This window comes from Antechinus flavipes, chromosome 6 (assembly GCF_016432865.1).
Source record: "Antechinus flavipes isolate AdamAnt ecotype Samford, QLD, Australia chromosome 6, AdamAnt_v2, whole genome shotgun sequence".
In the NCBI taxonomy this organism is placed as follows: Eukaryota; Metazoa; Chordata; class Mammalia; order Dasyuromorphia; family Dasyuridae; genus Antechinus; species Antechinus flavipes.
In genome coordinates, this window is record NC_067403.1 from 253,672,007 (window position 1) to 253,698,512 (window position 26,506).

Here is a 26,506-nt window from a genome sequence, read left to right on the forward strand (position 1 = left end):
CCGGGGCGCCGCAGCGCTGCCCCGGGCGCAGGGGGCCGGCGCCGGTGTCCCGACTGCCCTCGGGCCGCCCCGTAAGGACTCCGTGCGGGCGCCTCCCCCTACCGTAATGATTCCCGCCGGCGCTCGTGCGCAGGCGCAGGAACCGTTTTCAGTCCGCGGAAGCCTCGGGCGTTCGCATTCGGGTGGGAAGCTTGAGGTGAGAGGATGCGGACGGGGCTCCGGGAGCCGTTGGGGAAGGCCCCGGCCCGGGGACGGGCGGGGGGAGTTGTCTAGGGCCCGGGCTGAGGGCCTGGGGGGTCCACGGGGAGGTGCCGCCCCCAGCCCTAGAATGGGGGGAGGAACGAGGCGCAGACCCCAATGAGGCAGAGGAAGGGACCCCCCCGCCCCGAGTGATTGACAAGCTGTTACTGATGCGAAGAAAGCCCTCCTGCCCCTCTAACACCCGCCAGCCCATTCCGCTCTTCCTCCTCCCCCCCTCCCCCATCCAGGTCTTGCCTTTCATCCCCTCTCCTCCAAGTCAGTCCCCCCTAATCCCCCCTCCCATGTCTCCCCCTCTCCCATCTCAGCTCTTCTCCTTTCCCCCTTCTCCCATCCCCTCCTCCTTTCCTCTCCCCTTCCATCTCAGGCCTCCAGCACCCCCTCCCTGGCACCCCAGCCTCCTGAGTGGCCTCCCTGCTTTAGGGCTCTCCCCACTGCACGGCTCTCTTGTTACCTCCCAGGCTGCACCCCTCTAGTTTTAATGAGTCTACTCTGTGTCCTCCCAATGTTACTCTGTAGTTATTTGCTATTGGTATATTTTGTTTGTTTTTTTTGTATTTCCAGAGTATATAGAACAATGTTACTCTGTTTGTTTATTTTGTTTTTCTTGTATTTCCAGAGGGTAGAGTACAATGTAATTGGGTAGTAACCATTTGTACATTTTGTTTGTTTCTCTTGCATTTCCAGAGGGTAGAGTACAATGGTACTCAGTAGTTACCATTTGTATATTTTGTTTGTTTCTCTTGCATTTCCAGAGTATTCAGAACAATGTTACTCTGTATAGTTTGTTTGTTTTTCTTGTATTTCCAGAGCGTAGAGTACAATGTTACTTGGTAGTTACCATTTGTATATTTTGTTTGTTTCTCTTGCATTTCCAGAGTATTCAGAACAAGGTTACTCTGAATATTTTGTCTGTTTTTCTTGTATTTCCAGAGGGTAGAGTACAATGTTACTCTGTAGTGACTATTTGTGTATTTTACTAGCTTTTCTTGCATTTCCAGAATGTAGAAAACAATGTTACTAGTTGTATATTTTGCTTGTTTTTTTCCTTGTATTTTCAGAGCATACAGTACAAAGTTTCTCTGTAGTTACTATTGGCATATTTTGTTTGTTTTTCCTTTATTTCCAGAATGTACAGTACAATGACTAGCATATCATAAGGGCTTAATAAGTGCTTATTGACCAACTGATGGGAACTGACTTATCTTCTCCATTGGAAAGTAAACTCCTGGAGGGTACAGACCCTATTTTTGTCTTTTTTGTATTTCCAGGTGAGGGGCAAAGTCCAGAACTTGTTTTTGATACTTCCTATGTGATCAGTCTTAAAGCATGTTTTAAGTGCCTGCTGTGTGCCAAGTATTGGTGGGGAGGCTCTAGAAATATAGAGATAGAAGTAAAACAGCCCTGCCCCTCAGGAGCCCATGGCATTGCAGGGGGAGGGTAAAACAGAAGAAGCTTCCCTTCTGCAGTTCTACCTCCTTCCTGGTGAACTGGATCATGTCCAGTTTATCAGACCTAGATCTTGTTTGGCCCTTGCTGTGTGAAGGAGAGCTCCCTGAAGAGCCTGTCTTTTGCCTCTCATTGTTCCTCAGTGTTAAGCACAATTCCTGACACACAGTAAGTGCTTAATAAATATTTATTGATTGATCACAGATATAGATAAAATACCAAATAGAATTGTATTTCACACTACCTTTATAGGTCAGGAAAGGGAGCAGAAGAAGGGAGAGGGTTTGGAATGAAAATAAAAACAAAAACATTCAAACAAAATCGAGATCAGAGGAAAAGGGGGGCACCTGCTGCTTTGGGGCTCAGGAAAAGCTTTGTGTAGAGGTAGTGCTGGGCCTCAAAGGGAGCCATTCCCCACATGGGGCACAGCAGAGGCATAGGCACAGAAGCGGGATATAGTGGAGTTGGAAGAATTACAATTTGGCTGGACCTTGATGGGCAGAAAGGGAAATCCAAAGGAAGCTGGGGCCAGCAGGAGAAGGACTCTTCCAGGATTCTCAAGGCCAGAGGCCTTAGAGGCCAAGAGAGGAGGATGTCCGAGTCCAGCCCTCCACTTTTACTAGTCACTTTAGCAGCTTTCACAGGGTGCTTGAAGTAGGGAGAGAATGGGGAGAACAAATGAGGAGAATTAGTTGTAATGCAGAGAGACTAAGCTGGTGGGCTCTCAGAGGACAGCATGGGGCACAGGAAGAGATGTTTGAGAGAGAGAGAGAGAGAGAGAGAGAGAGAGAGAGAGAGAGAGAGACAGAGACACAGAGACACAGAGACAGAGACAGTCAGTCCATTGGCAAGGGCAGTCTGAATTTAGGGAGAATTTTGGAAAGGTGATATAGGAGAGGAGAAGTGAAGGAATCATGACTTGATCTCGAAGTTTGGTTGAGAAAAGGAGCAGATAGTGCTTTGCTCCCCCTCCCCAGAGGGTTTTTGGCTGGAGTTAGTGGAGTTTGAGCATGTTTTCAGGCAGAATGGAAGAAGCCAGCTGAAAGGGGAACATTGAAGATGGGGGGAAGAGATAGACTCTATAAAAGAGAACCTATAAAGAGGTTTGACTTTTTGAGGAGGGTCAATGCTATCAGGTACAGGAATAAGGAAGGAGAAAATAGGGACAATTGTCAAAGATTGTGAGATGAGAAAGAAGCCCCTTTTCCAAGTAACTGTTCCTATGAGAGTCAGGGAAGGAGTATTTAAGGAGAAAAGAATGGTTGGAACAGCTGCTGGTGTACAGTAGGTGCTTAATAATGCTTGTGGATTGGAGAGTAGGAAAAGAAATAAATTAAGGAGGAATGAAAGGATAGCTTTGTTGCAGTACGCATCTAGTGGAAATTAGTACAGAAGTGCCAAATTCTCCCAGTGTAGCCTGAATCAGATTAAAATGTAATTAGGAAATGGTTAATAAAAATATAACAAAATGTGGTAATTTGTGGTTTTCGAAGTCAGTGTGTGGTCCATAGGGACTCCTAGATTAGTAAGTCCACTTCCTGGCTGAGGGCCTCAGTTTCCTCATCTTTTAAATGAAAGAACCGCTTGCCCAAAGGACTGAGCAAGAACAAATGTCCTAATTTTCAAAACCTAGAAAAATGGTTTCCTTACACTTTAGGCCTTACACTTTGACTTTGTTCCTGATCAAACTCCAGAGCACATTACTAAAGCAACAGTTAGGGGATATCTATGTAAAAAAGGAAGAGGTTAGTACAAAAGATATCCTAGATTGATGAAATAAAAGGAAATTATGAAATGAAATACCGGATTAGCTTCATTTCTAGCCTTTGAAGATCTGAATAGAATGGTCATTGGACAAAGTTTCTCAGAACTGCTTGAGCAGAAGTTGAGGAGATGTGAGCAATGGTAGAATTGGGAGGCTTTGAAACTGTTTGAATGTTAAACCTCCCAGAGAGCTGAGCTCAGCTCTGTGCTATTTCACTTTTTTTGCCAGCGACTCAGATAGAAATAAAGGGCATGCTTGTTCACATGGCCTAAAGCCAGGAGGAATAGTTAACCCAGTGTGCAACAGAGTCGAGAACCAACTCTTGAGAATTTCCTTTAATAGGATAACATTTAGTGGGAATAAATGTAAAGACTTAGACTTGGTTTTTTAAAAAAAAATACTGCTTCCCTAATAGTGGAGCTATTTTCAATGGTTCACCTGAAGAAATCTCGGGAAGGCTAGCACTTGTGGATTAAGAATGGGATGGCAGCCAAATGTCCTCGATTTCAGACTGCAGTAAAGAGATCTGTAGAGTGCAGGACTGGGGAGGGAAGAGTCCCAAGGCCTATTTCTGGACTGCCTCCTTTCAGGTCTGGGGCCATCTTTTAGGAGCATGTGGATAAACTGGACAGAATGCAGAGGAGGGTGCCCAGGCAGTGAGGGCCTGCAAGATCAGGCCCTAGGTGGAGACTGAAGGGCTGGGGAAGAAGGGGGATTCAGCGACCTCCCAAGGACCCCCTCTAACCTGCCATTGTGTGATTCTTTGCCCAGATGGAATCAAGTGCCCAGTAAACACCTTCAAGATGACTGACGTCCCTTGCTCCTCCCACTCGGGCCACTCTGATCACCGTTCCTACTCCTCTTCCAAATCATCCCAGTACGCCGGTCAGTACCCAAAGCCTTTCCAATTTGGTGGGAACCACTAGGGTTGGTTCTGGCTTGACAGTCAGAGCCCACAAATGCCTCCATGCCATGAGAGGCGTGGAGGGTGCTGCCGGTACTCCACAAAAAAAGAATTTCCCATTGGGGTTCTTCTCTCAGAAAGATGGAAACCTCTCCATGTTGTGGGATCCAGCTTCTAAAACTCAAGTTCACGACTTCACATGGGGTCTCGTTACTGAATGTGACGGTCACAAAATGATGATTTCTCACCAGTAAATGTTTGATTTGTATATACCTGAGGTCACATAAATTCTGGGGCAAAAAGGGGTTGCAAGTGGGGCAGTCAAGTGGCACAGTGGATAGAGCACCAGCCCTGAAGTCAGGAGGACCTGAGTTCAACTCTGGTCTCAGACACTTAACAGTTCCTGGCTGTGTGACCCTGGGCAACTCACGTAACCCCAATTGCCTCACCCAAAAAAAGGAGATGCAAGTTTGCAAGTAGAAAAAGTTTTAAGAAACCTGGTTGTAGGAGAGAATCTCTGAGAGTCACTGGAGTCAAAAATACAAACTACTCCATACCCCTGAAGCCAGCCTGGTGATATGTGTCTCCACATATATTTATTTGTATAAATTTATCCAGTTTAGCCAGCCTCAGCCTTATCTGTCACTGCACTGTCAAGCTTTCTGGCTTGAGACATTAGGGGAGCAGTCATGGGCTGGATCAGGGGGACTCGTAGAGTAGAGGGATGGGGCAGGAGACTTGATCCCTTAATCTCTCCAGACTCTAGGCCAGTGCTGTCCAACTCAAATCAAAATGGGGGCCACGGAGCCATCATAAGGTTGCCGGAGGGCACCCCCATTGCTCTATCTCTGTTTTCTTGTGTTTTCATTTCTTTTCCAATTATACTTTCAGGCCAAACTCAGGGAGGGTTGTGGGTTCAGGTGCTGCTGAAACACTTTGTGAGGACCCAAGGCAGAGGAGCTTTCACTTGACTTGGTAGAAAGAAGTTCCTCACTTCTAATGAAAAATGATTTGTAGTCACTGTCTTTATTAGGAGGCAGGGTGGTGCAATGGAAAGAGCCCAGGTTTGGGAATGGAGAAGCCGGTCTTCACGTCCCAACTTGCTGCTGCCTCCATTCTACCTCCAGCAAATGAGTTTCCTCAGATTTAGCATGAGAATGAGCACAGAAAGACAAACTAAATTGAGAACAGTTTGTAGATGAGGAATGAGCAGGAGGGGTGATCCAGATTGCTTGCATCTACCCTTGATATATTGAGAAATTGTTAATTAGGTTGATTTAATTGGATAGAGGGCAGCGAGGTGGCTCAGGGGATGAGTTCTGGGCCTGGAGTTGGGAAGCCCAAAGTTCAAATCCTGCCCCAGATATTGTGTAATCCTGGACAGGTCACTTCAGCCTATTTGCCTCAGTTTCCTAATCTATAAAATGAACTGGAGAAGGAAATGGCAACATTCCAGGATCTCTGCCAAGAAAACATCAAACAGGATCACAAAGTCCCATGTGACCAAAGAACAAATTAAGTAGAGAGAAAAAAGAGAGCTGTATAGAGTTGTCGCTGTAGCTGTGTCAGTAGAGCTAGGGAGAGGCAGAGAGGCCTGAAGTCAGGAAGATTCGGATTCAAATCCAGTTTCGGATACTTCTTAGCAGTGCAACTCTGGGCAGGTCACATCTCTGTCTGCCTCAGTTTCCTCATTTTAAAATGGGGATTAGGACATTCTGAATCAGGAGATTCAGATGAAATATTTGTGAAATCTGTGCTTATCATTAAGCTGGCGCACAGTAGGCTCTCCACAGATAGTTATATCGGAATTATCCTTAACAAAAATCTCACCTGGGGATCACCAGCCATTGTCCCGAAAAGCTCTCAGTTTTCATACTCTTGGTTGTCAGATATAGTTCAACCTGTAATTGTCGTTCATGGCGGAGGAGCGGGCTCCATCTCCAAAGAACGTTCAGAAAGAGTGCGTCACGGCGTGACCAAAGCCGCTATGCTGGGCTACAACATTCTGAAAGAAGGCGGGAGTGCCGTTGACGCTGTCGAAGGGGCTGTGGTGGCTTTAGAGGATGACCCCGAATTCAATGCAGGTAAGTTCGTGGGGCGGAAGCGAACAAGACAAGGGTACATGCCGGGCGAATGACGCCTTCATCATGGCCAGAATCTTGGCTCTATGTTTCATTCTTCCCTCACTCATTTATATCACTGGCTCCACACCACCCATCCTTCATCACTTGTTTTCTCGCCAACTCTTCACCCCCCCCGCCCCCCCAGCGCTAGGACTGGCTCCTGTCTAGACCACTCAACTGGGTTCCCAGTCAGACTTTCTCTGTTCTCTCCCCTCCCTTTGCTCTCTGATCCATCTTTCCAAAGCTCTTTTTTCTCCTGTAGTTGTAGTCATGTTACCCTCAGAATTGAAAGAGTCTTTGGAACTCTGGATAAGAATCTCATCTCTAGCATGCTTGACAATGATCATCTGACCTTTCTTTAAGGGAGAGCCCCTTGCCTCCCAAGATAGCCCACCCGTGCCTTCACAGGCTTTCCTGACATAAAGCTGCCTCTTACTCTGACCCTCCAGTCCATCTACATGATACAGCCCTTCTGGTACTTGAAAACAGCTTTTGTGGCGTGTCCCCCACTTGTCCCCCAGAAGAAAGAGAAACCCCCAAGCCTTTTCAGCCGTCCACATGATCTGAAGGCTGGCCTTTGTGGCCCTCTTCTGGGTGCTCCTCAAGTTTATCGGCATCCTTTGGAAAATGTGGCACCCAGAAGTGAAAGCAAAGTGTCCAAAGTGCTCTGAAGAGAAGCAGAGGATGATCCCTCCCCTAACTTTGGATGCTCTTGCCATAGCCTAAAATTACATTCGTTGTTTTGCTGATTCATGGAGTTCTTGGCCCACACTTTCTCAGAGCCTCTTACAAGAGGGGACCATCATCTCTTTCCAGTCTTAATTTTATAATTTTCTCTTTCCTGAACTATGTATTTCAGTTAAATTAGCTGAAATTAAATTCAGCTACTCTTTGCTCCCTCGAATAGAACCCGTGCTTTCCTTTCCCAGTCCCAAGAACAGGTTATCCTTCCCCATCTACGTGTTAACTTCCAGCCCATCCTAGAAAGCCCCATTCCAACACCCCCTCCCCCAGGTTCGGCTCCTTTTCACTGAGGGTTGTTATGCAAAGGTCCAGCTCATGAGTGAATAAGCCCTTGCCAGAGATTCTGTAAGGCGGGGAGGGTCCATTCCAGTATGGATTGGGCTCAGTGGCCTCCATGGTTCTCTCCTGTTCTGAGATTCCATAATTCTCTAAAGAAACAAAAGACTTCTTCCCCATCCGTTAACGCTGATACGGGGTGTATGGTCTGTAGCAAGCTAAACATCATAATGGCACCCGGGTCTGTCTGAAAGCTGACAGAGCACTTCTCTTTCATTGCTCGGTGGGGTAGGTACCATCCTGTTAGGACAGATGTAAATCAACAGCTTAGAACGGAACAGCAGCAGACGGGGGAGTCCGTTCAAGCACTGATTCACCTTTGTCTGCTGAGGACTGAAAAGAAAAGATATTTGAGAGACTAACTCCTGTTTTCCCATCTCCTTCTGGGAAAGCACACTCCGTCCCCGCCCTTCTTTCCCCCTCCTGTCCCCCAGGTAACTTAGGTTCCCACAAAGGCAAGCTTGGAATCAAAACTGTTGGGAAATAATTTCGGGTCAGAAGTTCAGATAGGGTAGGGGAAGCAGATGGTTCAGAGAAGAAAGAGGCAAACTCTGAAATCTTCCAGGAAGGAAAAAATGTCCATTTTATAAAAACTTATCTCAGATCTTTTTTTTTTTCCCTTTCAAATTCGATCCAAGACGTTGTTCCCAGAAGGCCCCTCATAAGTCTTTTAAGCATCTGAAACCAGTAAAAACAGATTTGTTTCTCATTCTCAGTCTTGAAAAGGGACAGATCAACTCATTTCTTCATTAAGGCAGCTTTGTCCAAGTCCCATTCAGGCTCCCCCATTGTGGGACTTCTTCAGTGACGGGAGTTATAGACCAGGGCTTGGCAAACTATGGACCAGGGCCTGTTCTCTAGGGTATCCTTCCCTACTGGAAGGGCCAGTCCCCACAACAAAGAAGCTGGCCCATTGAGTGATCCCTGTACTTTTCCACAAGTATGTGCTTGGAGCTCAGAGGCCCTCCCTGCTGGAGGCCTTCTCCAGAGTCAAACTGCATCTACTTTTTTGGTCTTCGGTGGTTAGGGAAAATCCTGGTCCAACAGAGTACTAGATGCCCATCTCCCAGCCAGAGAGGGCAGGGCATACTGGGGCCACCTCACCAGGGAGCCAATCGTTTAGATTTCAGGGTGAGATTTACACCTTGGAAATTAGCAAGCACTACATACAGAGCAGGACTTGAATTTTCATTATCAGGACTGAAAGTATTACCCAGAGGAAGAGGGCAGGTTCATGCTGCTCTGCCCATTGGACACCTTCCCAAGCTTCTTGCGCCAAAGCCTCCCTCCCCATCATGCTTAGGGCCCACCCCATCCCAGGAATGCCTGTGGCTGACCAGCTTGCTGTTGGGGATGATGCTGATCTTGAGGCTTCTTTATCATGGGCTTGGGGTACACTTCCGAAGAAGGGAAACTCCATCTTGTCTGATCCCCAGAGTTCACTATCAACCAAGGAATTCCAGTTCACCCAATAAAAATACAAGGAATCTTCCTAGGTGGAGGTTGTTAGGCCATAGACCATCAAGATGAAAGAGGCAGTGTTCCTGCTGGGGTACAGGAGAGAGCGTAGGGCGACATGTCCAGTGAACTAATTCCTCTCCTATCTTGATTCCCATCTGATGTCACTGGATTACCAGCACCTCAGAGAAGGAGGCACAAGGTCTGGGTCCTTCGGCCCCAAAATGAAGATGTTCAGATTGAATGATCCCTGAGCTGCTTTCTGGCTTTAAGGGCTTATAATACTCCACCTTTTACCCGACTCTCTTCTCTCTTTGTATTTTCTACCTCCGCTCACAGGGATCTTCAATACCCACTGAGCTAGCATCCAGATACATAGTCTCAGATGAGGTAGAAGAGAGGTGCCCAGAGCCTGGGAAGTTCTAGTCATGCCCCTGCTGCACTAGGAGATGGCCCTGCCCTCTCTTTTTCCTGAATTTTCCTATAGAAAAAAGTCTCTTTGGTCCAAGTCTTCCTGGTCCTCGACTAAGAAATATTCATCACTGGTGGGACCAGATTCCTCCTCTGTCCTCACCCTTAAAGAGTTATTTACCTTGTTTCTGTCAAGAGCCGAAGCCCAGCGTCAGCCCGTGAGGCCACAAGAGGCTGAAAGGGCTTCAGGCAGTGAGCTCCCCACACACCAGAGCAGAGAATGTCCCCATAGTACTGGAAGGACAGAGGACGTGTGGCCAAAGTTGAATCATGGTCTCATCTCCCCAAAGCAGTAGGAACCATCTTTAACCAGCTAGACTCTGCTATAATTGATGCCCCTCTATAGCCTAGTCAGAATATCACCCTAAAAGCCCATTTTCCCAGGGAACCACAGATGGCTAAAGATTTTGGTTTTGTCCTCCCAGGACCTTCCCTTTTGCAGATGTAGCCCCTTTCTGCCTTTCCCTCCCAGTCTCCCAGTTCACAGACAGCACCTGATTCCTTCATCCCACACCCATTTTCCAAAGGAGAGCAGCTCCTGACTGCTCCCAGAACTTCCCCACTGTTCAGCGGTTAATCTCCTACAGGTCCAAGTTTTAGCTAGTGCCATGACCCGCTTAAGGGAAAAAAGGACAAATGTTTCCACACCTCACACCCAACTTCTCGCAACCTGCCTGAGGCCCTGTAGTCTAGCTGCCACTTCCAGAAATGCTCGTCGCTCCTTCCTCTTCCCAGCTCTGTAAAGTAAGCTCTGCCCGTGAGATTCCCCAGAGACTCATGCAGAAAAGCCGGGCACGTGCACTGGGCACTATGGACAGCAGCAGAAACGAGGCTTTGCAGAAGAACTCCTGCAAAAAAAAAAGAGGCCCACGAACCATCTGTTGTCTTATTTGTTTTCCCTGGCCAGGGAGTGCATAATGTATGGTGCACACGGCGCTTATCTGTGCCCGGGAACCTTTGGACAGGCAGTTGAATGAAACCCATGGGCCCTTTTGCAGAATAATGTTATTAAATGCACAGAGTCAAATATCTAAGATTACAAAGGAAACCAATTATTGAAGTAATTACCAGAATTTTAAAAAAAGTTCATAGACCCCAACCAGGTTAAGAACCCCCAAGGGAGAAACCAAGAGAATGCTTCTTTAAGCCGCTGACTGCAGCTCCCCTCATGGGGGCTGAGAGGAAAGGCCTAGCCATCAGGAGAACCCACTCAGCTAAGCCATCGGTGAGAACTTCACTCCTGGGCTGTGAGCAGCTCTCGGTCCTCACTGTAATAGGTAGAAATGATGAGGAACCCGTGAATGAAGCTCCCTTTGGAGGGCTCTTTTCCTGGGACAGAATCCTGCCCATCTCACAAACCTATCATATGTCCAGGAAACCCACCCTGGGTTCATTATGCTGCCCTGATCACTGCATTTTGTCCAGGTTAATCATATCACTGAGAACTTGAGTGATCTGGTGCTTGATGAAAACGAAGATTTGAGTCTTCAGAAGTAAAAATATCGGATCGTCTGTTGCAGCTAGGTGCCTCCTGTCAGAAGACGGGCAGATTTAGAAAGGAATGGCTGGTTAAGGAGATCATGTCCCAAAACACCATTTGCCTTAAAGTCTAGGGCTGCTGGGCTTTTAGCAAGCAGTGGATCACAGCTTACAAAAATTGGGGGGAAATCTATTTGCCTGATGTGTTACAAATTTAATCAGAAGAGTTTTAAAGTAGAAAGGGAGGAGGAAGACAGAAAACTGTTCGTATCTATATACCAAGCTAAATCTCCAAGGGATAAGAGGCTTTTAGTAAGCAGTGGATCACAGCTTACAAAAATTGGGAGGGGGGAATATATCTGTTTGCCTGATGTGTTACAAATCTAATCAGAAGAGTTTTAAACTGAAAGGGGAGAAGGAAGACAGATTAATCTAAGGGACTGGCGACAATGTTGGAAGAAGAGCACTAGACATGTCCAGAAACTTCAGGAAACCAAATTCAAGAACATGACCAGCAAAAGCCACAATCTCAGATGCTGGTCTGCAGATACCCAAAGTATGGACAATAGGCTAGGCAAGCATCAGGACCAATCTTCCCCTCCTTTACATTCCTGGTTCGCTAATAAGTAAATGCTACCTTCCAGACTCTCATTCCAATGGGATTTCTTGTTGGTGATAAAATAACTGTAGCCAGCAATCTTTGATCATTAATATCAGATACCTCCTGTAGCCCGTCTTTTACATACAAATCTGTCAGATTCTTGGTTAATTCTAAGCAACATTGCTTACAGAGAAAATGCAAAGACCCAGAAATCCATTCTGCCTTTGAAAATCTCTCTTGACACAAAACATATAACTCTCAAATTATAGCAATTTCCACAAATGCTAAAATTCTACTGTACATTAAATGGTAAAACTGACTCATGAAATACAAGATCCTGCCTTTTGGGGGGACACCTGGAGAATCCTTTCCCTTGCTACAATTGCTGAATAGATGGCCCACTCCACCGTAGAGTAGCACATCCCATGTGATGACGCAACTAGCAGGCAGCATTCCTTCTATAGGTCCCTTGAATTGCTCGAGCACTCTGGCCTTTGAATCATTAACAGATATCATTCCCTGCCCCATCTCTGTCTCTTGCTCACCTTTTCTTTTTTTTTTTTTTTTTTTTTGCATTAACATTTTCATTTTATTATATCTAGACAAACAATAAATCAAGTTCTTGTCTTATTGTTTGCTAATTTCTAAGTTGCAAATATTCATCCTGAAAACTCAACAACTAGTTCTTTTGAGTTGATATGAGATAGCTCCAGTACATCTCTGTATATATTATGTACATTATACTTAATTTTGCTGGTTAAGTGATTCTTGTTTGCAATTCTAGCTCCATTGCACTCTGGAATATCCTATTTCAAACCATCTGGTTCTTTAATTTAGAAGCTGTTAAGTCTTTTTGTTATCCTGACTATGGCTCTACTATACTTGAATTGTTTTTTTCTGGCTGCTTGCAATATTTTTTCCTTGACCTGGGAGTTCTGGAATTTGGCTATTATTTCCAGGAGTTTTCATTTTGGGATTTCTTTCAGGAGGATTCTTTCAATTTCTATTTCATCCTCTGGTTCTAGAATATCAGAATAGTTTTCCTTGATAATTTCTTGAAAGATTATGTCCAGCTCTTTTTTTTTTTTTTGACCAGGACTTTCAGATAGACCAATAATTTTTAAATTCTCTTAGATCTGTTTTCCACATTAGTTGTTTTTCCAATGAGATATTTCACATTTTTCCTGTTTTTCTTTCTTTTTTTTTGGGGGGGGGCTTTTCTTTATTTTATCTTGTTTTCTCATAAAGTTATTAGCTTCCATTTGCTCAATTCTCTCTTTTTAAAAAAATTAAGGCTTTTTATTTTTCAAAACATATGCATGGACAATTCTTTAACATTAACTCTTGCAAAACCTTGTCTTCCAATTTTCCCTTCCTTCCCCCATGCCCTCCCCTAGATGGCAAGTAATCCAATAGAAGTTAAACATGGTAGAAATTATATGTTAAGTTCAATATATGCATACATATTTATACAGTTATTGTGCTGCACAAGAAAACTCAAATCAAACCAGTAAAAAAAAAAAAGAAAGAAAAAGAAGCAACAGAATAAAATGCAAGCAAGCAACAACAAAAAGAGTGAGAATGCTACGTTGTGGTCCACACTCAGTTCCCTTAGTTCTCTCTCTGGGTATAGATGGCTCTCTTCATTACTGAACAACTGGAATTAGTTTGAATCATCTCATTGTTGAAGTGAGCCATGTCCATCAGATCAATTCTCTTTTTTAAGGAATTGTTTTCCTCAATGAGCTTTTGTACCTCTTTTTCCAATTGGCCAATTTTGCTTTTCCTCATTAGCTTTTAGTATTTCCTTTTACACCTCAATTCTTTCCCTACTTTTTCCTCTATCTCTCTTGATTTTCTTTTTCTTTTTCTTTTTTTAAATAATTATAACTTTTTATTGACAGAGACCATGCCTGGGTAGTTTTTTTTTTTTTTTTACAACATTATCCCTTGTTCTGACTTTTCCCCTCCCTCCCTCCACCCCCTCCCCCAGATGGCAAGCAGTCCTATACATGTTAAATAGGTCACAAAAGATACAATATATGTGTGCAGAACCGAACAGTTCTTTTGTTGCACAGGAAGAATTGGATTCAGAAGGTATAAATAACCTGGGAAAAAAAAACCAAAATGCAAACAGTTTACATTCATTTCCCAGTGTTCTTTCTCTGGGTGTAGTTGCTTCTGTCCATCCTTGATCAATTGAAACTGAGTTAGATCTCTTTGTCGAAGAAATCCATTTCCATCAGAATACATGCTCATACAGTATCGTTGTTGAGGTACATAATGATCTCCTGGTTCTGCTCATTTCACTTAGCATCAGTTCATGTAAGTCTCGCCAGTCTTCTTTGTATTCATCCTGCTGGTCATTTCTTACAGAACAATAATATTCCATAACATTCATATACCACAGTTTACTCAACCATTCTCCAATTGATGGGCATCCATTCATTTTCCATTTTCTTGCCACTACGAACAGGGTTGCCACAAACATTTTGGCACATACAGGTCCCTTTCCCTTCTTTACTATCTTTCTGGGGTATAAGCCCAGTAGTCCTTGCTCCCCCTTTTAAGATAAAACAAACCAGGACATTATCCTTTTGGAGTTAAAAAGTACCAGGGATGGAATGAGTGTAAAGGTGTAAGGGGCTGTTGAGTGCCTTAGGTTTCTAGTAGTCATCCATGAAAACCTTGGAATCTTTTGCGACATGTGGCTTCTGGGGTGAGAACAAAAGGGAAAAGGAAATTAAGGGGAATAAAAACTCTCTCTTTCTACCCCCAAAAAGGAACAGCCTATTTGATAAATAGTGGGTTCTGTCCATATCTATCAGAAGAACACAATACCTTTTTCTAACCCTCTCGATACCCCGTTTCATCTGGTCTGGTCTTTTTTCATTTGCAAGCAGAGAAACTGATGCCAGAGACACTAAATGACTCACCCGAGCAGATAGTTTGAGGAAGAGCCAGGATTTTAACTCAGGTCCTGAGGATCCGAGAGATCCTTTCTATTGTACCATTCCACCTCCACATTCACATTTACTTAGAGCCTGCCTGTTTTGATCCTTATGTCTTCCTCAAAGCATTTCAGAGAAACTGACTCCATTTTCTGTGCCTTCCCTAGCACTAAGCACAGTGCTCTTTTAGGCCTTTAGAAAATTCTTAGGATTTTATGGAAATGTTTTGTATAACTTCAGGTGGCCTTTCTTAATGGGAAGTGGAGGGAGAGAGTCTGGAACTCAAAAGTTTTTTTAATTTAAAAAATTATTTATTTATTTTTATTATTATAGCTTTTTATTTACAAGATATATGCATGGGTAATTTTGCAGCATTAACAATTGCAAAACCTTTTGTTCCAACTTTTTCCCTCCTTTCCCCCATCCCCTCCCCCAAATGGCAGGTAGTCCAATACATGTTAAATATGTTAAAGTATAAATTAAATACAATATATGTATACATGTCCATACAGTGGAACTCAAAAGTTAAAAACAAATGTAAACTACGGCCTTTAAACTTAGAATGAAAAATGTTATCCATACCTGGAGAAAGAACGGATTGTGTCTGAATGTGTAAAAGAAAATACCTATTACTTTGGTTTGGCCCTTTATTAACTTTGGCCCTACCCACTTTACAATGCTTAATTTTTTTAATTCTTTACTGATGTTTCCCCCAAAATTGAAACAACTGAAAGGAAATAGAAACCGTTCTAATGAGATTTTAACAGAGCCCATGCTTCTAATTGAATTTGGAGGATTATTTTGTAAGACAGCTTCGTCCTAAGCATTTCTTGCCCCCCTCCATCCCACTCTCTTCCCCTAGATTTCCCTCACTGACCCACTCTCAGTCACTCTAGTAGCTACCCCAGTGGGAACCATACTGTAGTTCACTATTTCTGGGCAGATTGCTTGTTTTCATGAGACTAATGCTAAAACCCACAGGCTCGAGCCTTTGATGACCCTCACATGCTCTTTGTTCAGATGAGGCTTTGGCCCAGGCAGAGATAGCCCTTGATCTGGAGTTGGGAACTGGGTTCAAATACTGACTCTTAATTAACTTCTTGCCTGTGCTATATTATGTGGATCACTTAATATCACTGACCTGAGTCTCCCAAATTTGGGGGTGACACTTTTAGCCTGCTTAAATTTAAACCGGTAGCGGTATATCTGCAGCAAATGCCATGGAAACCAGAACATTGTTTTGTTCTTTGTCCAGTGTTCCCATGAAATTGGATTTTAATTGGCAGTCATTCCAAGCCAAGAACAAATTGAAATTAAATCTGGTTCTCAAAAAGCCAACAAATCTGAATCAAGTCATTTTTGCTCTCATTTCTGTGTCTCAGAATTCTTATCTTCCTTCAAGGCTCAGCTCAGGTCTGAACTTAACATGTGCTCCTTATGCCTCCATTTCTTATCCTAAATGGTTAATACTTTCTCCCGCCTCAACTCACCTATACATTCACTTTCCCAGGTGCATAGAAGCTTTTGGGACTTATAAACTATACAAATGCAGTAGGTGGGAAAACTTGTATCCCAGTACTTCACACACTGGCAAATGACTGGTTACATAGTAATTCTTCCTTGTTCTCTCTCTCTTTCTTGTAGGTCATGGATCTGTCTTGAATGAGGATGGCCAAATTGAAATGGATGCTAGTATCATGGATGGAAAAAGTCTGAACTCAGGAGCTGTGTCTTCAATTAAGAGCATCGCAAATCCCATTAAAGTCGCCCGCCTTGTTATGGAAAAGGTACAGCTAAACTAGGAGCATCTTTTTCTTTTTCTTTCTCTTTTTGCTGAGGCAATTGGGGTTAAGTGATTTGCCCAGGGTTCCACCGCCAGGAAGTATTAAGTGACTGAGGCCAGATTTGAACTCAGGTCCTCCTGGCTTCTGGCCTGGTGCTCTATCCATTCCATTAGTTAGCTGCTCCTGAGCATCTTTTTCCCATCATTTCTCAGTGACATGCCTCAGGCTTAAGAGCTGTAACAGCCACGAAAAGCTTGTGTTCCTGGCATGGTTCTCTAAAACAGGTGAAATGGATCTAAATAATGTTATGTGAGAGTCCATCACTGGTCTATGCTGGTCCATGGTACTCTGGGAACAAATGTGGGACCTTAAGCTTTCCCCCGTACTGTTTTCTTCCCATTGAGACACCAATTGGACCACTAACAAGTTAGCCATCAACTGATGGCTTTTCTTACGACAACCACAGATTGAGTGGTATCTGTACGGGAAAGATCGATTTTCCCAGCAGCTCCAGTTCCTGCCAGAAAAAAACTAAGCAGTGGAATTTGCCTTTGTGCTCCGAAGGTGTACCCGCCTTCACACGCTCAGGATAGCTCCGGTCTAATGATTTTCCTCCCCTTTCCGAATCAGACAAATCACTCATTCTTGACTGATCGAGGTGCAACATGTTTTGCTAAGAGCATGGGGATTCCAATCATTCCTTGCGAAAAACTAATAACGGAACGAAACGTCAAACGTCTAAAAAAAGAAAAAGCTGAAAAAAGTGCTTGCATGACAGAACCCGACAAGTAAGTATTTCCCGTGACTCCGAGTTGTAGATTTGGAGAACTTTTCCCAGTGTCCTAAAACTTAGAAAAGTATTCAGTCTCCTACATGACACACCTCAAACACCATTCCATTTCATCCCTTCATATAAGAAAACACCAATCCCACCAGGAAGGAAAAAGTCAGACTCAGTTAGCATAAGTTTCTCAGAGAGTGATTCTGATGAGGTCGACCAGGAATCAGAACCAGGGAAGGCAGGAGAATGTGTGTCCTGAGCTGCTTTTTCAGGAGCAGCAAATATTCTGGAAGGGTTTACCTGCCCTTTACAGATTCCCTTCTGGGCTTTTCATCTACTTGACCCTTACACCATTCTGTGTTATGACCCAGTTTAAACTGACAAAGTCTTGAAGTTTTTTTGTAATGAGTTTCAGAGTCCAGGGAGTAATAGCCCACTTGTTTGAAGCATATTAAATACAACAAAAAACTTTGAAATGTACGGTAGGTCATGACTTCAATTTGAGATGCTTGTGAAGACAATATAACCATCTAACAAAGGAGGAAAGGACTTTGACAATCCTTGAATCTTTCCTCCCACATAATGCCTCTTCATACATCTGGTCCTCTTCAAGAACAAAGGATGAAAAACAGGCAATGCAGCTCTTCATTCCTCCTTTCGTCTTTCCTTTCTTTCTCTTTCTTTCCTTCTTTCTTTCTTCCTTTCTTTCCTTCTTTCTTTTTCTCAACTCATTTCTTCCCTCCCTCCTTCCCTCCTTCTCTCCCTTCCTTCTTTCTCTTCCTTCCTTTTTTCCTTCCCTCTCTCTCTCTCCCTCCCTTTTTCCCTCCCTTCCTTCCTCCCTCCCTTCTTTCTTTCCTTTCTTCCTTCCTCCTTTCTTTCCTTCCTTCCTTCCTCCTTCACTTCCTCCCTCCCTCCTTTCTTTCCTTCCTTCCTTCCCTCTCTCTATATATCCTTACCTGTAGGTCCTCTGCCCAAAGGAAAATAAATTTTGATCATTGAAATATCTCACAAGCCATAATGGCCTAGATTAAACCCAAATCATTCTAGCTATCATTGATTGGCCAACAATAAGTTCATGCCCAAGCCTCATTTGGTCATTGTTTGTTCTCTGATGGCTTGGAGTTGTGGTTGTTTTGGCCTAAAACTCTGAAGGTCTTCCTCTTCCAGATTTGATTTTTTTAAAAGGTGAAAAAGGCCATTCTCTGCCTCATTTCTTACCCAGCTATGAATGCATGTTGCCTCAGTCAAACTGAGACCTGATAAAGACCTTGGCTTCAAAAGGCCAAGATCTCCCATTGTGTCCATAGCCATCTCAGCTGTCTTATCTCTATCTTGCCCCTGCACTCCTGTGGCTCTGGAGAGAAAATGAGCTTGGTGATGTTGCACAGCCCTCCTTCACTTAAATCCAATTCACTTGCAAGTCATGTCCTCTCTGAGAGTGGAGAACAAAGAAACCGCCTCGTGAGGCAGCCCATTGCCAGGACACTTGGGGTGCCCTGGCACCAACTGCTTCCTGAGGCAGCTCTCCTGTTACTGCCCAATTTGGAAGGACAGAGGCTTGCATCCCTCTCCTTCGCTCTTAGGAAGCTCTTACAACAAATCAGCTTATACCTTGGTTCGGCCTTCTGCAGCCATATAAAATAGCTCCCTTTTAATGTGATCGTGCTCAGATCCCCCTAAGCTGTTCCCTCATTTGACATCCCAAGTTCCTTGAAGCCTTTATAAGTGACATGATTTATGTACCTTCCCTGCCCACTCATCCTTCTGCCAACACTCTCCAGATTTTGGATATTCCAGATCTCTCATAGTGGACTTTGGGTGTTAAGGTTTCAAAAATCAATTGTTTTTTCCCATTTCAGCCCATAATTTTGAAGATCTTTTTGGCTTATAATTTCCTCACTTAAATGCGTACCCACTGTCTACTTTCCTCAACTTTGGGCCTTCTCTGATAAGTGTGTCTTTTATATTTTCATCCAAGTATCCAAAAAAATATTAACCAGGACATAGGCAACCTCTTGGCCAATCGTTAAAGTGCCCCCTGGTCAGATTCACCTGGATCCACTGTCAGTAGTCTTTGGGCACAGCTATCCATCCAGCTGTCTGTGAACCACCCCTACCAACTCTTCTTACTCTCATTCAGTTCATACTTTGTCATTTTATCCATGAAGGTAGGGTGAAAAATGTGTCCAGTGAGTTTCTGATCTGACTTTATTTGTGTGAAAGTGGTTTGTAGTTTTGCTCATATAGTGCCTGAGTTTCCTTTGGCAGATAGATTCCCAAATATTTTATCCTATTGATAGTTATATTTTATTTATTTATTTTTTAGCTTTTTATTTAGAAGTCATATGCATGGGTAATTTTACAACATTGACAATTGCCAAAACTTTTGTTCCAATTTTTCCCTTCCTTCCCTGCATGCCCTCCCCACCGATGGCAGTTTGACCAATACATGTTAAGTATGTTAAAGTATAAATTAAGTACAATATAAGTATACATGTCCTAACAGTTATTTTGCTGCACAAAAAGAATCGGACTCTGAAATAGTGTACTATTAGCCTGTGAAGGAAATCAAAAATGTAGGCGGGCAAAAATAGAGGGATTGGGAATGCTATGTAGTGGTTCCTAGTCATCTCCCAGAGTTCTTTCGCTGGGTGTAGCTGGTTCAGTTCATGACTGCTCTATTGGAGCTGCTTTGGTTCATCTCATTGTTGAAGAAGGCCACGCCCATCAGAATTGATCTTGATAATTATTTTAAATGGAATTTCTCTTTGTATCTCTTGCTGTTGGATTTTGTTAGTGATGTATAAGAATGCTGATGACTTATGTGGGTTTATTTTATATCCTGCAACTTTGCTAAAGGTATGAATTATTTCTAATAGCTTTTAGGGAGTTTCTGAAATCAAGATAGGCTGTGTCTACAACATCCCTCTGGTCCTCCAGGCCAGTAATGATGTAAAAAAATTAGGTTGTCTTGAAATTGTTTTCCTCATGTAGGTACAAAAATGTATTATCTCTATTACATGGGATCTATTTGGAATGGTTTTGTTTTTAGTGAGTCTCTTTCCATTAGGAATAAAAAGTAAGGATGACTAAATGCTCCCCAACATTTATTGAATTACTCATTCTAGAAGTTGCTGAGTATGAGCCAGATCATTGTTTCCAGAGTCATTCATTCATTCATTCATTCACTCAACAAGCATTTTCCAACTCATACTGTTTCAAGAACTGTGCTGGGCATCAGAAAAACAAAGACAAAAATTAAACAGTTTCTGTCCTTGGGGAGTTTATCCTCTTGGGGAAAAAATAATTTGGATGCAGAAAAGTAGGAACAGAGTAATTTTGTGGGAGAGGACCCTAGCAACTGGCGGGATGAAGATTGGGAAGAGGTACTTGGATTGGGCTTTGAAGAAAGCTTGTGATTCTAAGAGCCAGGAGGGAGGGCACTGCAGGTGGGGGGGGCAGCCTAGGCAAAGGCACACAGGGAGGAGATGCAACAGACAGGCCAGTTTGGCCAGACCACTGAGTAAATGAATATGTAGTAAGACTTGGAAGATCAGCCCCAACCGGATTTTAAGGGCTTAAAGTGACAGCCAATTGTATTTTGTCCTAGAGGCCAGAGGGAAGTGGTGGCCCTTCGTAAGAAGGAAGGCCTGGTCAGGCCTCGTTGTAAAAATATCAGTAAATTCAGCAAAGTTGTTGGGGGATTCCTCCAGAATTCTGCTTTTGACAGATGTTCAGGCAGCCACATCCTGCTTTACGGTCCTTAGCGTGCTCTCCAAGACATATCTTTCTCTGTCCTTTTTTCCTGAACCAGATGTTCCCCATCAGGTTTTGGCAAGGTATTTCTGGGGCCATCTTCTGCTAGATCCATTTGTCAGCTTTTTCCTGTGTCACCATCCACTTCCTTGTTTTCTTTCTTGATCTTACCTGTAACCCTGCTTCACATCCAGTTTTATGAGAGCTGTTTTCCTTCCCTTTAATTTTCAGCTTAAAGCCTTCTTGATCAGGTCTGTGAGTCCAAAGTGTCCGACCCTTTCCTAATGGCAGCATGAGTCATTTCAGCCTTTCAAGGAGAGCTTGTTGAGGTTCTGTTGCCTTCAGAAAACCAAATTCTGCTCTTTGCCATTTCTATATGGACTTCACACATTCTGTTATTTCCAGTCATTCTCAGCTACTGGGAAAGAGGAGGGCACTCCAAAAGTGCCTCTGTTCCCTAAGCAAGACAAAATCAGATCTTCTGGTTCCTTCTAGCGGGATCTTCTAAATGGGTCACCCCCTAGTTCTTAAAATGAGTTCCTGGAGATCTTTTCTATCCCACTGCAAAAAGATGGGAGGAGGAAGACAAAAATGAATGGAGGAAGCTGGGGAGAAAAAAAAAGTGGGAGAGGAGAGGTCCACACAGAAGAGGCTTTTCTCATTTCCCAGCTCACAGATTTACCTACTTAAGGAACAGAGAAGAGAGTTAGGGATCTCTTTGGTCAATGTTGGTCCTTGTGGATGTTAAAAACACATCATCAATGGCCTCTTCTGTCTAGCTTCTGCAGAATAAACAGCCAGCGACCTCCTTTTGGCGTCATTTTCTGGCCTGGGTACAATTGGGTTTTGTTGAACTGGGACTTTATTAAAGCTTGCATTATAAGCTTCAGTCTAGCTCTCTGTTCTGCTGCTGTTTTTCAGAAACACTGGTACGGTGGGTGCTGTGGCCCTTGACAAACATGGAAACCTGGCTTATGCAACATCCACCGGAGGAATCATTAATAAAATGGTTGGCCGCGTAGGGGATTCGCCATGTGTAGGTAAGGTTATGCCGATGATTTCCCCTGCACCCCTACCCACCTGCTTTCTTCCCTTCCAAGCACTAAATTCATGCGTGGCCATCTTAATTCTTGCCGAGAATTTCCCACAACTTTGGTCTTAGAGAATCTGCTCCATGGGCAGAGATCGGAAGTGGAGAAAGAAAGAAAATATAATATAATCAAAGTCAGAATAATTCACCATTTCAAATAAGTGATACTTGCGGTTTAGGTTACCTTAAATTTATATAAAGTATGTTGGGCTTAATTCCAGGGGTGAAATGGGCTTTGGTTTCTGGGTCAAAAAAATCATATTGATCTTTTTTTTGGTAGGAATAAGAATAACAGATTACTTTTGAAGGGCATGATCCCCTTCCCCGGGCCTTCATTTATGATTCAGTTTATTATAAAACCAAAATCCCTCCCAATGCTGACTCTTAATGCAGGAAGGAACACACAAATGGCCTTCAAAAATTTGGGGTTTGATTCTGGAAGAGAAGGGAGGTTTTCCCATTTTTCCAAAGCATTCTCAGCTCAGAGCTGAAAATCTCCAATGTAGCTTTAAACTATGGCCCACAGCTTCTCCTTTCCAGACAAATTCTGGCCAGAAAGTGCCCATTGGAGCAGTCGTCAGCCTTCAGGGCACCCCCATGGTGGTCCAGCCTGCTCAGGCCACTTGTGATCCACACGGGGAGAAAAGTCCAGCTGTGAGTACGTAGCAGGACACTCAGCAGGAAGTTCCTCCTTTAGCTGAGAAGTTTCAGGTGCTTACTCACGTTGAGATGTGTGTGTAAACTTATACATGTTTGCATGTACACACAGAGATGCACATGTATGCTTCTACGTGGAGATAGTTACCTCTTCTTAGCTACCCAAGACTTCCCCGGAGTTTCCTAGTAATATCCCAGGTAGAATGAAGAAAAGGAGCCAGAGGCACCCTTTCCTCATGGAAATTTGACTGCAGCCAGGTGGCAAAATGCATGCTCCCCAGAAGCCCAACTAATCATACACACATATGTACCTATACACACATACATGTACACACTGACACATATCCATACATATACCCCAGAACCCACCTCTAAACCACTGAAAGTGAGGGAGGTCTTTTCATGAGTGGGTTTTTGAGGCTCGAGTGATTTTTCCTACCCCTAACCACCCCCCAGCAATAAAACCACAAAATGTCCAAATTTTCAGTTTGAAGGGACCTTTAGATGATCGAGTTCAGTCCTCTGTATGAGGGGCCGAGGAGTATTAACCAGCTTTCTCAGCTCCCTGCAGGCTGCAGCAATAAATAGCCTTTGGGCCTCTCGTTGACCCCTCATAAGAACGCTGGTCTTCTTTTTCGGACAGGTTCTGGGGGCTATGCCGACAATGATATCGGGGCAGTTTCTACCACTGGGCACGGGGAGAGCATAATAAAGGTGAATCTCGCCCGACTGGCTATCTTCCATCTGCAGCAAGGTACTTATTTGCAATCCTCGTAGTCTGTGTCTATAGCTCAAGAGGACAGACTCCAGAAGTGTGTTCGTGGGGCCGAGTCTGATAAGGTGTCGCTCGTTAGGGATAAATGTAAAATCTTGCACTTGGCACTGAGCTTCGGCTTCACACGAGCTCCCCAAGCTCCAGGTGAATTAGCAGAAAAATGGGGCAGTCCGGCAAGTTCCCAGCCCCCAGGCTGCCCCTCAGGACCTCTGCCTTGCTCAGACTTCATCTAAAGGACCATGGTCAGGTTGGGGCCCAGTGACAAACTGGGGACATTTGAGGAAGTTCCCCTGGAGCTATCCAAGTGCTGAAGGGGGAATGGGCTCTGCAAAGGCTCAGGCAGAGGCCAGACATCTGCTGCTCAGGGGATTCTAGTGGGGCTTGGATTAGAGGCTGCTGAGGACCCTCCCACCCTCTGATTCTAGGCTTAGGGACTGTCCCTCCCTCAAGTACTTGTCCCGTGGCTTCCTTAGAGTGGGGGATGTTTTCAAAGATGGGACCACTGAACTAAACTCTTATGGGCCCAAATGAGAACAGGGGCTGGGAATGATGAATTGTCTGGTCATCCCAGCCTGTCTGTGCCCCAGCTTCGCCTCAGGCTGATGCAGACATTTTCACCTTGGGGCCTCCTGGTGAGCCTCCACTGAGCTGTGGCAGGCCCGTGGTCTATGGCAGGAGATGGAGCGTTGCACATTGTTGGAAATCATTGAGCCCTGAAACCGCCCCCTCCTCCATCTGTGCTGCCCCTTGACTGCTCTTGTGAGACTCCATGGGAGCCCGCGGGCAGCATCTCCTTTGTAGATTGTGTTCCCTATTCCGCCGCCACCTCCCTACAAGGATCTAGAGTGAGAATACTTTTTTAAGCGAGGGATTTGGTTCCCTTGCCCAGAGAACTTTGGGAGTTAGAAAGAGGAGAAGTTGGAGGGAAGAGCTGAGAGGGCTCTGCTGGCCTTTCTCGGGTGGCCCTCGAGGCCCAGAATCACGTGAAGAATTTATTGGACCCCAGTTTGAGCAATTCAATGAAAATCATTTGTACAAGAAAAATAAAAGTCTTGGGAGGCAATCTGCTCGTCAGCAGGCCTGTGTACGTCCTCTCGTATTTCTCTGCATGATGGCCAGGAATTGCTCCATAACCACTGCCTCTTGTTTTTAGGAAAGAAGCCGCAAGAGGCTGCTGATGCCGCCTTGTGTTACATGAAGACCAGGGTCAAAGGTTTAGGCGGCATCATTGTGGTTGACAAATCAGGAGAATGGGCCGCAAGGTGGACCTCGGTCTCCATGCCCTGGGCCTCGGCCAAGGACGACAAGCTTCAGTTTGGAATTGTCCCCGGGATGGTGCACATCACTGACATCGGCAAAAACAAATCCCCTAACCCATGTATCTGAGTGCCAGGTCTGGGATAGGAAGAGGATGAATAAAGTGGGCTGGTCTCCAGCCTAGGCAACGGTAACATTCAGGAGAGCTTTACCTTACTCTCGTAGCTGTACATTTGGAGGAATCATGCACCCTGTCACACTTGATTTGTGTCCTTGATCAAAACAGATTCTAAAATTTTCTATTTTTGGCCCACTATGAAATAAAGGTCAAAGCGAGACTTGCCTCAAGATGGCAGAGGAGCTAGCATTAGCCATTCTCTCGACTGATTCTTTGGGTCTTGAATCTGAAAGAAAGCATGAAAGCTTCCATCTTAGAAGAGACTTTGGGCTTTTACAAAAGCTGTGGCTCTGAGGGCACTTGTGAGAAAGACAGGGGGGATTTTTGGTTAACGGTGGAATAGAGACACCGACTAGTTACATCCACGTGATGCCGTGTTTAGCCACTCAGGCAGTTGTAGAAACAAATGAGAGCAAGAGACAGGTAGGTGGCGCAATGGATAAAGTGCCAGCTCCGGGGAGGCAGGAGGGAGGACCAGAGTTCTAATCTAGCATCAGAATCCGACACATACTGGCTGTGTGACCTCAATTGCCTCACACACAAAAAGCAAAACAAATCGGGCTTTTGTCCCTTGCCAGGACCCAGAACCTTGGTTTCTGCACAGTTGATATGCAGTTAAAGCAAGAAAGAGCAGGATGTAGGGTTTTGAGCCACCTTGTTCCTTATGGACAGAGAGGATCGGGAGATACTGAGGTAGGACTTTCCCACGATTGCAAAAAGTTGGAACTTTATATTACAAAATGACAGATAAAGGCAAAATGAATTTACTCTGCTGTTTTTTATGTAACATTCCCCTCTTTGATCCTGAGGTTCTTAACCCCCAGGATCACTTATTGAAATGCTTTATCAGGGATTTCTGGACAAAATGATAGTCTATCTAAAGGGGCTAAATTAAAGGGGTGGGGTAAGAGGCACAAAGAATATAAGCACAATCATTTCACGTGTCCCTTAAGGAGACAAACTTTGTTAAACTCTGTAGGTAAACTAAGGTTGTAGACCAAACTACTTAGAGGACTCACCATGGGCTAATTTGAAAATGGAGATTTTCATGTCACCAAACTAACCCCCCCAAAACTTAAAGCTCCATGAAACAAAAAGTTGAAGCAATATGATAATCAGTATTAAATAACATCCAGTCTCCTCATGACCCAATTGCCATTTAATCACATTTTGTCTAACATTTTCCCTTGGGCATTCTGAAATCTTATTTTCAGACTAGTTCTGAAGGAAACTACTCCTGGTAGATTTCCTTCTTCAAATCATTTTTAGAAATTGCTAGGTAATTTTGTTAAAATCTGCCAATAACAAGTCTTAGTATAATTTAGCACAACTTCCTAAATTTGGTTTTCCAGTAATTTATGTGAAAACCAGCTCAAGACTTTGGGTTCTGGTCCCATTAACAAGAGCATCAAATTAGGAAGCCATGATTCACCTGAAGCTAAATGAGAGAATTTCAGTTTTGATATAGCACTTGCTGTTTCTGTCTTTACCTAAACCCTGTACCCAACACTGCCATCGACAGACTGAAGAACCAATCCTAAAGATCTATGAAGGCCAGACATACAAAATGAGTACGTTGTCTTTTTAATATTGATACTGCAAGAGCAGAAAATTTAACTTTATAAAGGTGATTTTGAGAACTTGTTACTAAAATAAACTCAAGACCTATGGCTCTTCTTTCCACTCTAA

At 44.0% G+C, this 26,506-nt stretch overlaps 1 protein-coding gene across 3 annotated transcripts; it reads left to right on the top strand.

The window, feature by feature from the left end:
- On the top strand, positions 1–26,506 carry ASRGL1 (asparaginase and isoaspartyl peptidase 1). Of its 3 annotated transcripts, none has more exons than XM_051963853.1 (8): positions 1–196; positions 4,244–4,357; positions 6,266–6,460; positions 16,184–16,326; positions 16,954–17,111; positions 21,782–21,900; positions 23,251–23,361; positions 24,536–25,009. In XM_051963853.1, exons 2-8 carry the CDS (start codon positions 4,276–4,278, stop codon positions 24,766–24,768), a joined length of 1,041 nt encoding a protein of 346 aa, XP_051819813.1. In that variant the 5' UTR covers positions 1–196; positions 4,244–4,275; the 3' UTR covers positions 24,769–25,009. The 3 variants fall into 3 exon arrangements, with proteins under 3 accessions (XP_051819813.1, XP_051819811.1, XP_051819812.1); XM_051963851.1 differs by lacking the exon at positions 1–196 and adding an exon at positions 1,422–1,529 and having other exon boundaries at positions 24,536–26,506; XM_051963852.1 differs by lacking the exon at positions 1–196 and adding an exon at positions 1,422–1,529 and having other exon boundaries at positions 6,272–6,460; positions 24,536–26,506.

Coding starts and splice junctions, on each gene's coding strand:
- ASRGL1 (XM_051963851.1), top strand. CDS start 1,448: ATGGGAACTGACTTATCTTCTCCATTGGAAAGTAAACTCCTGGAGGGT. Junction 4,358..6,265: donor CAAATCATCCCAGTACGCCG/GTCAGTACCCAA, acceptor CTTGGTTGTCAG/ATATAGTTCAACCTGTAATT. Junction 17,112..21,781: donor TGCATGACAGAACCCGACAA/GTAAGTATTTCC, acceptor GCTGTTTTTCAG/AAACACTGGTACGGTGGGTG.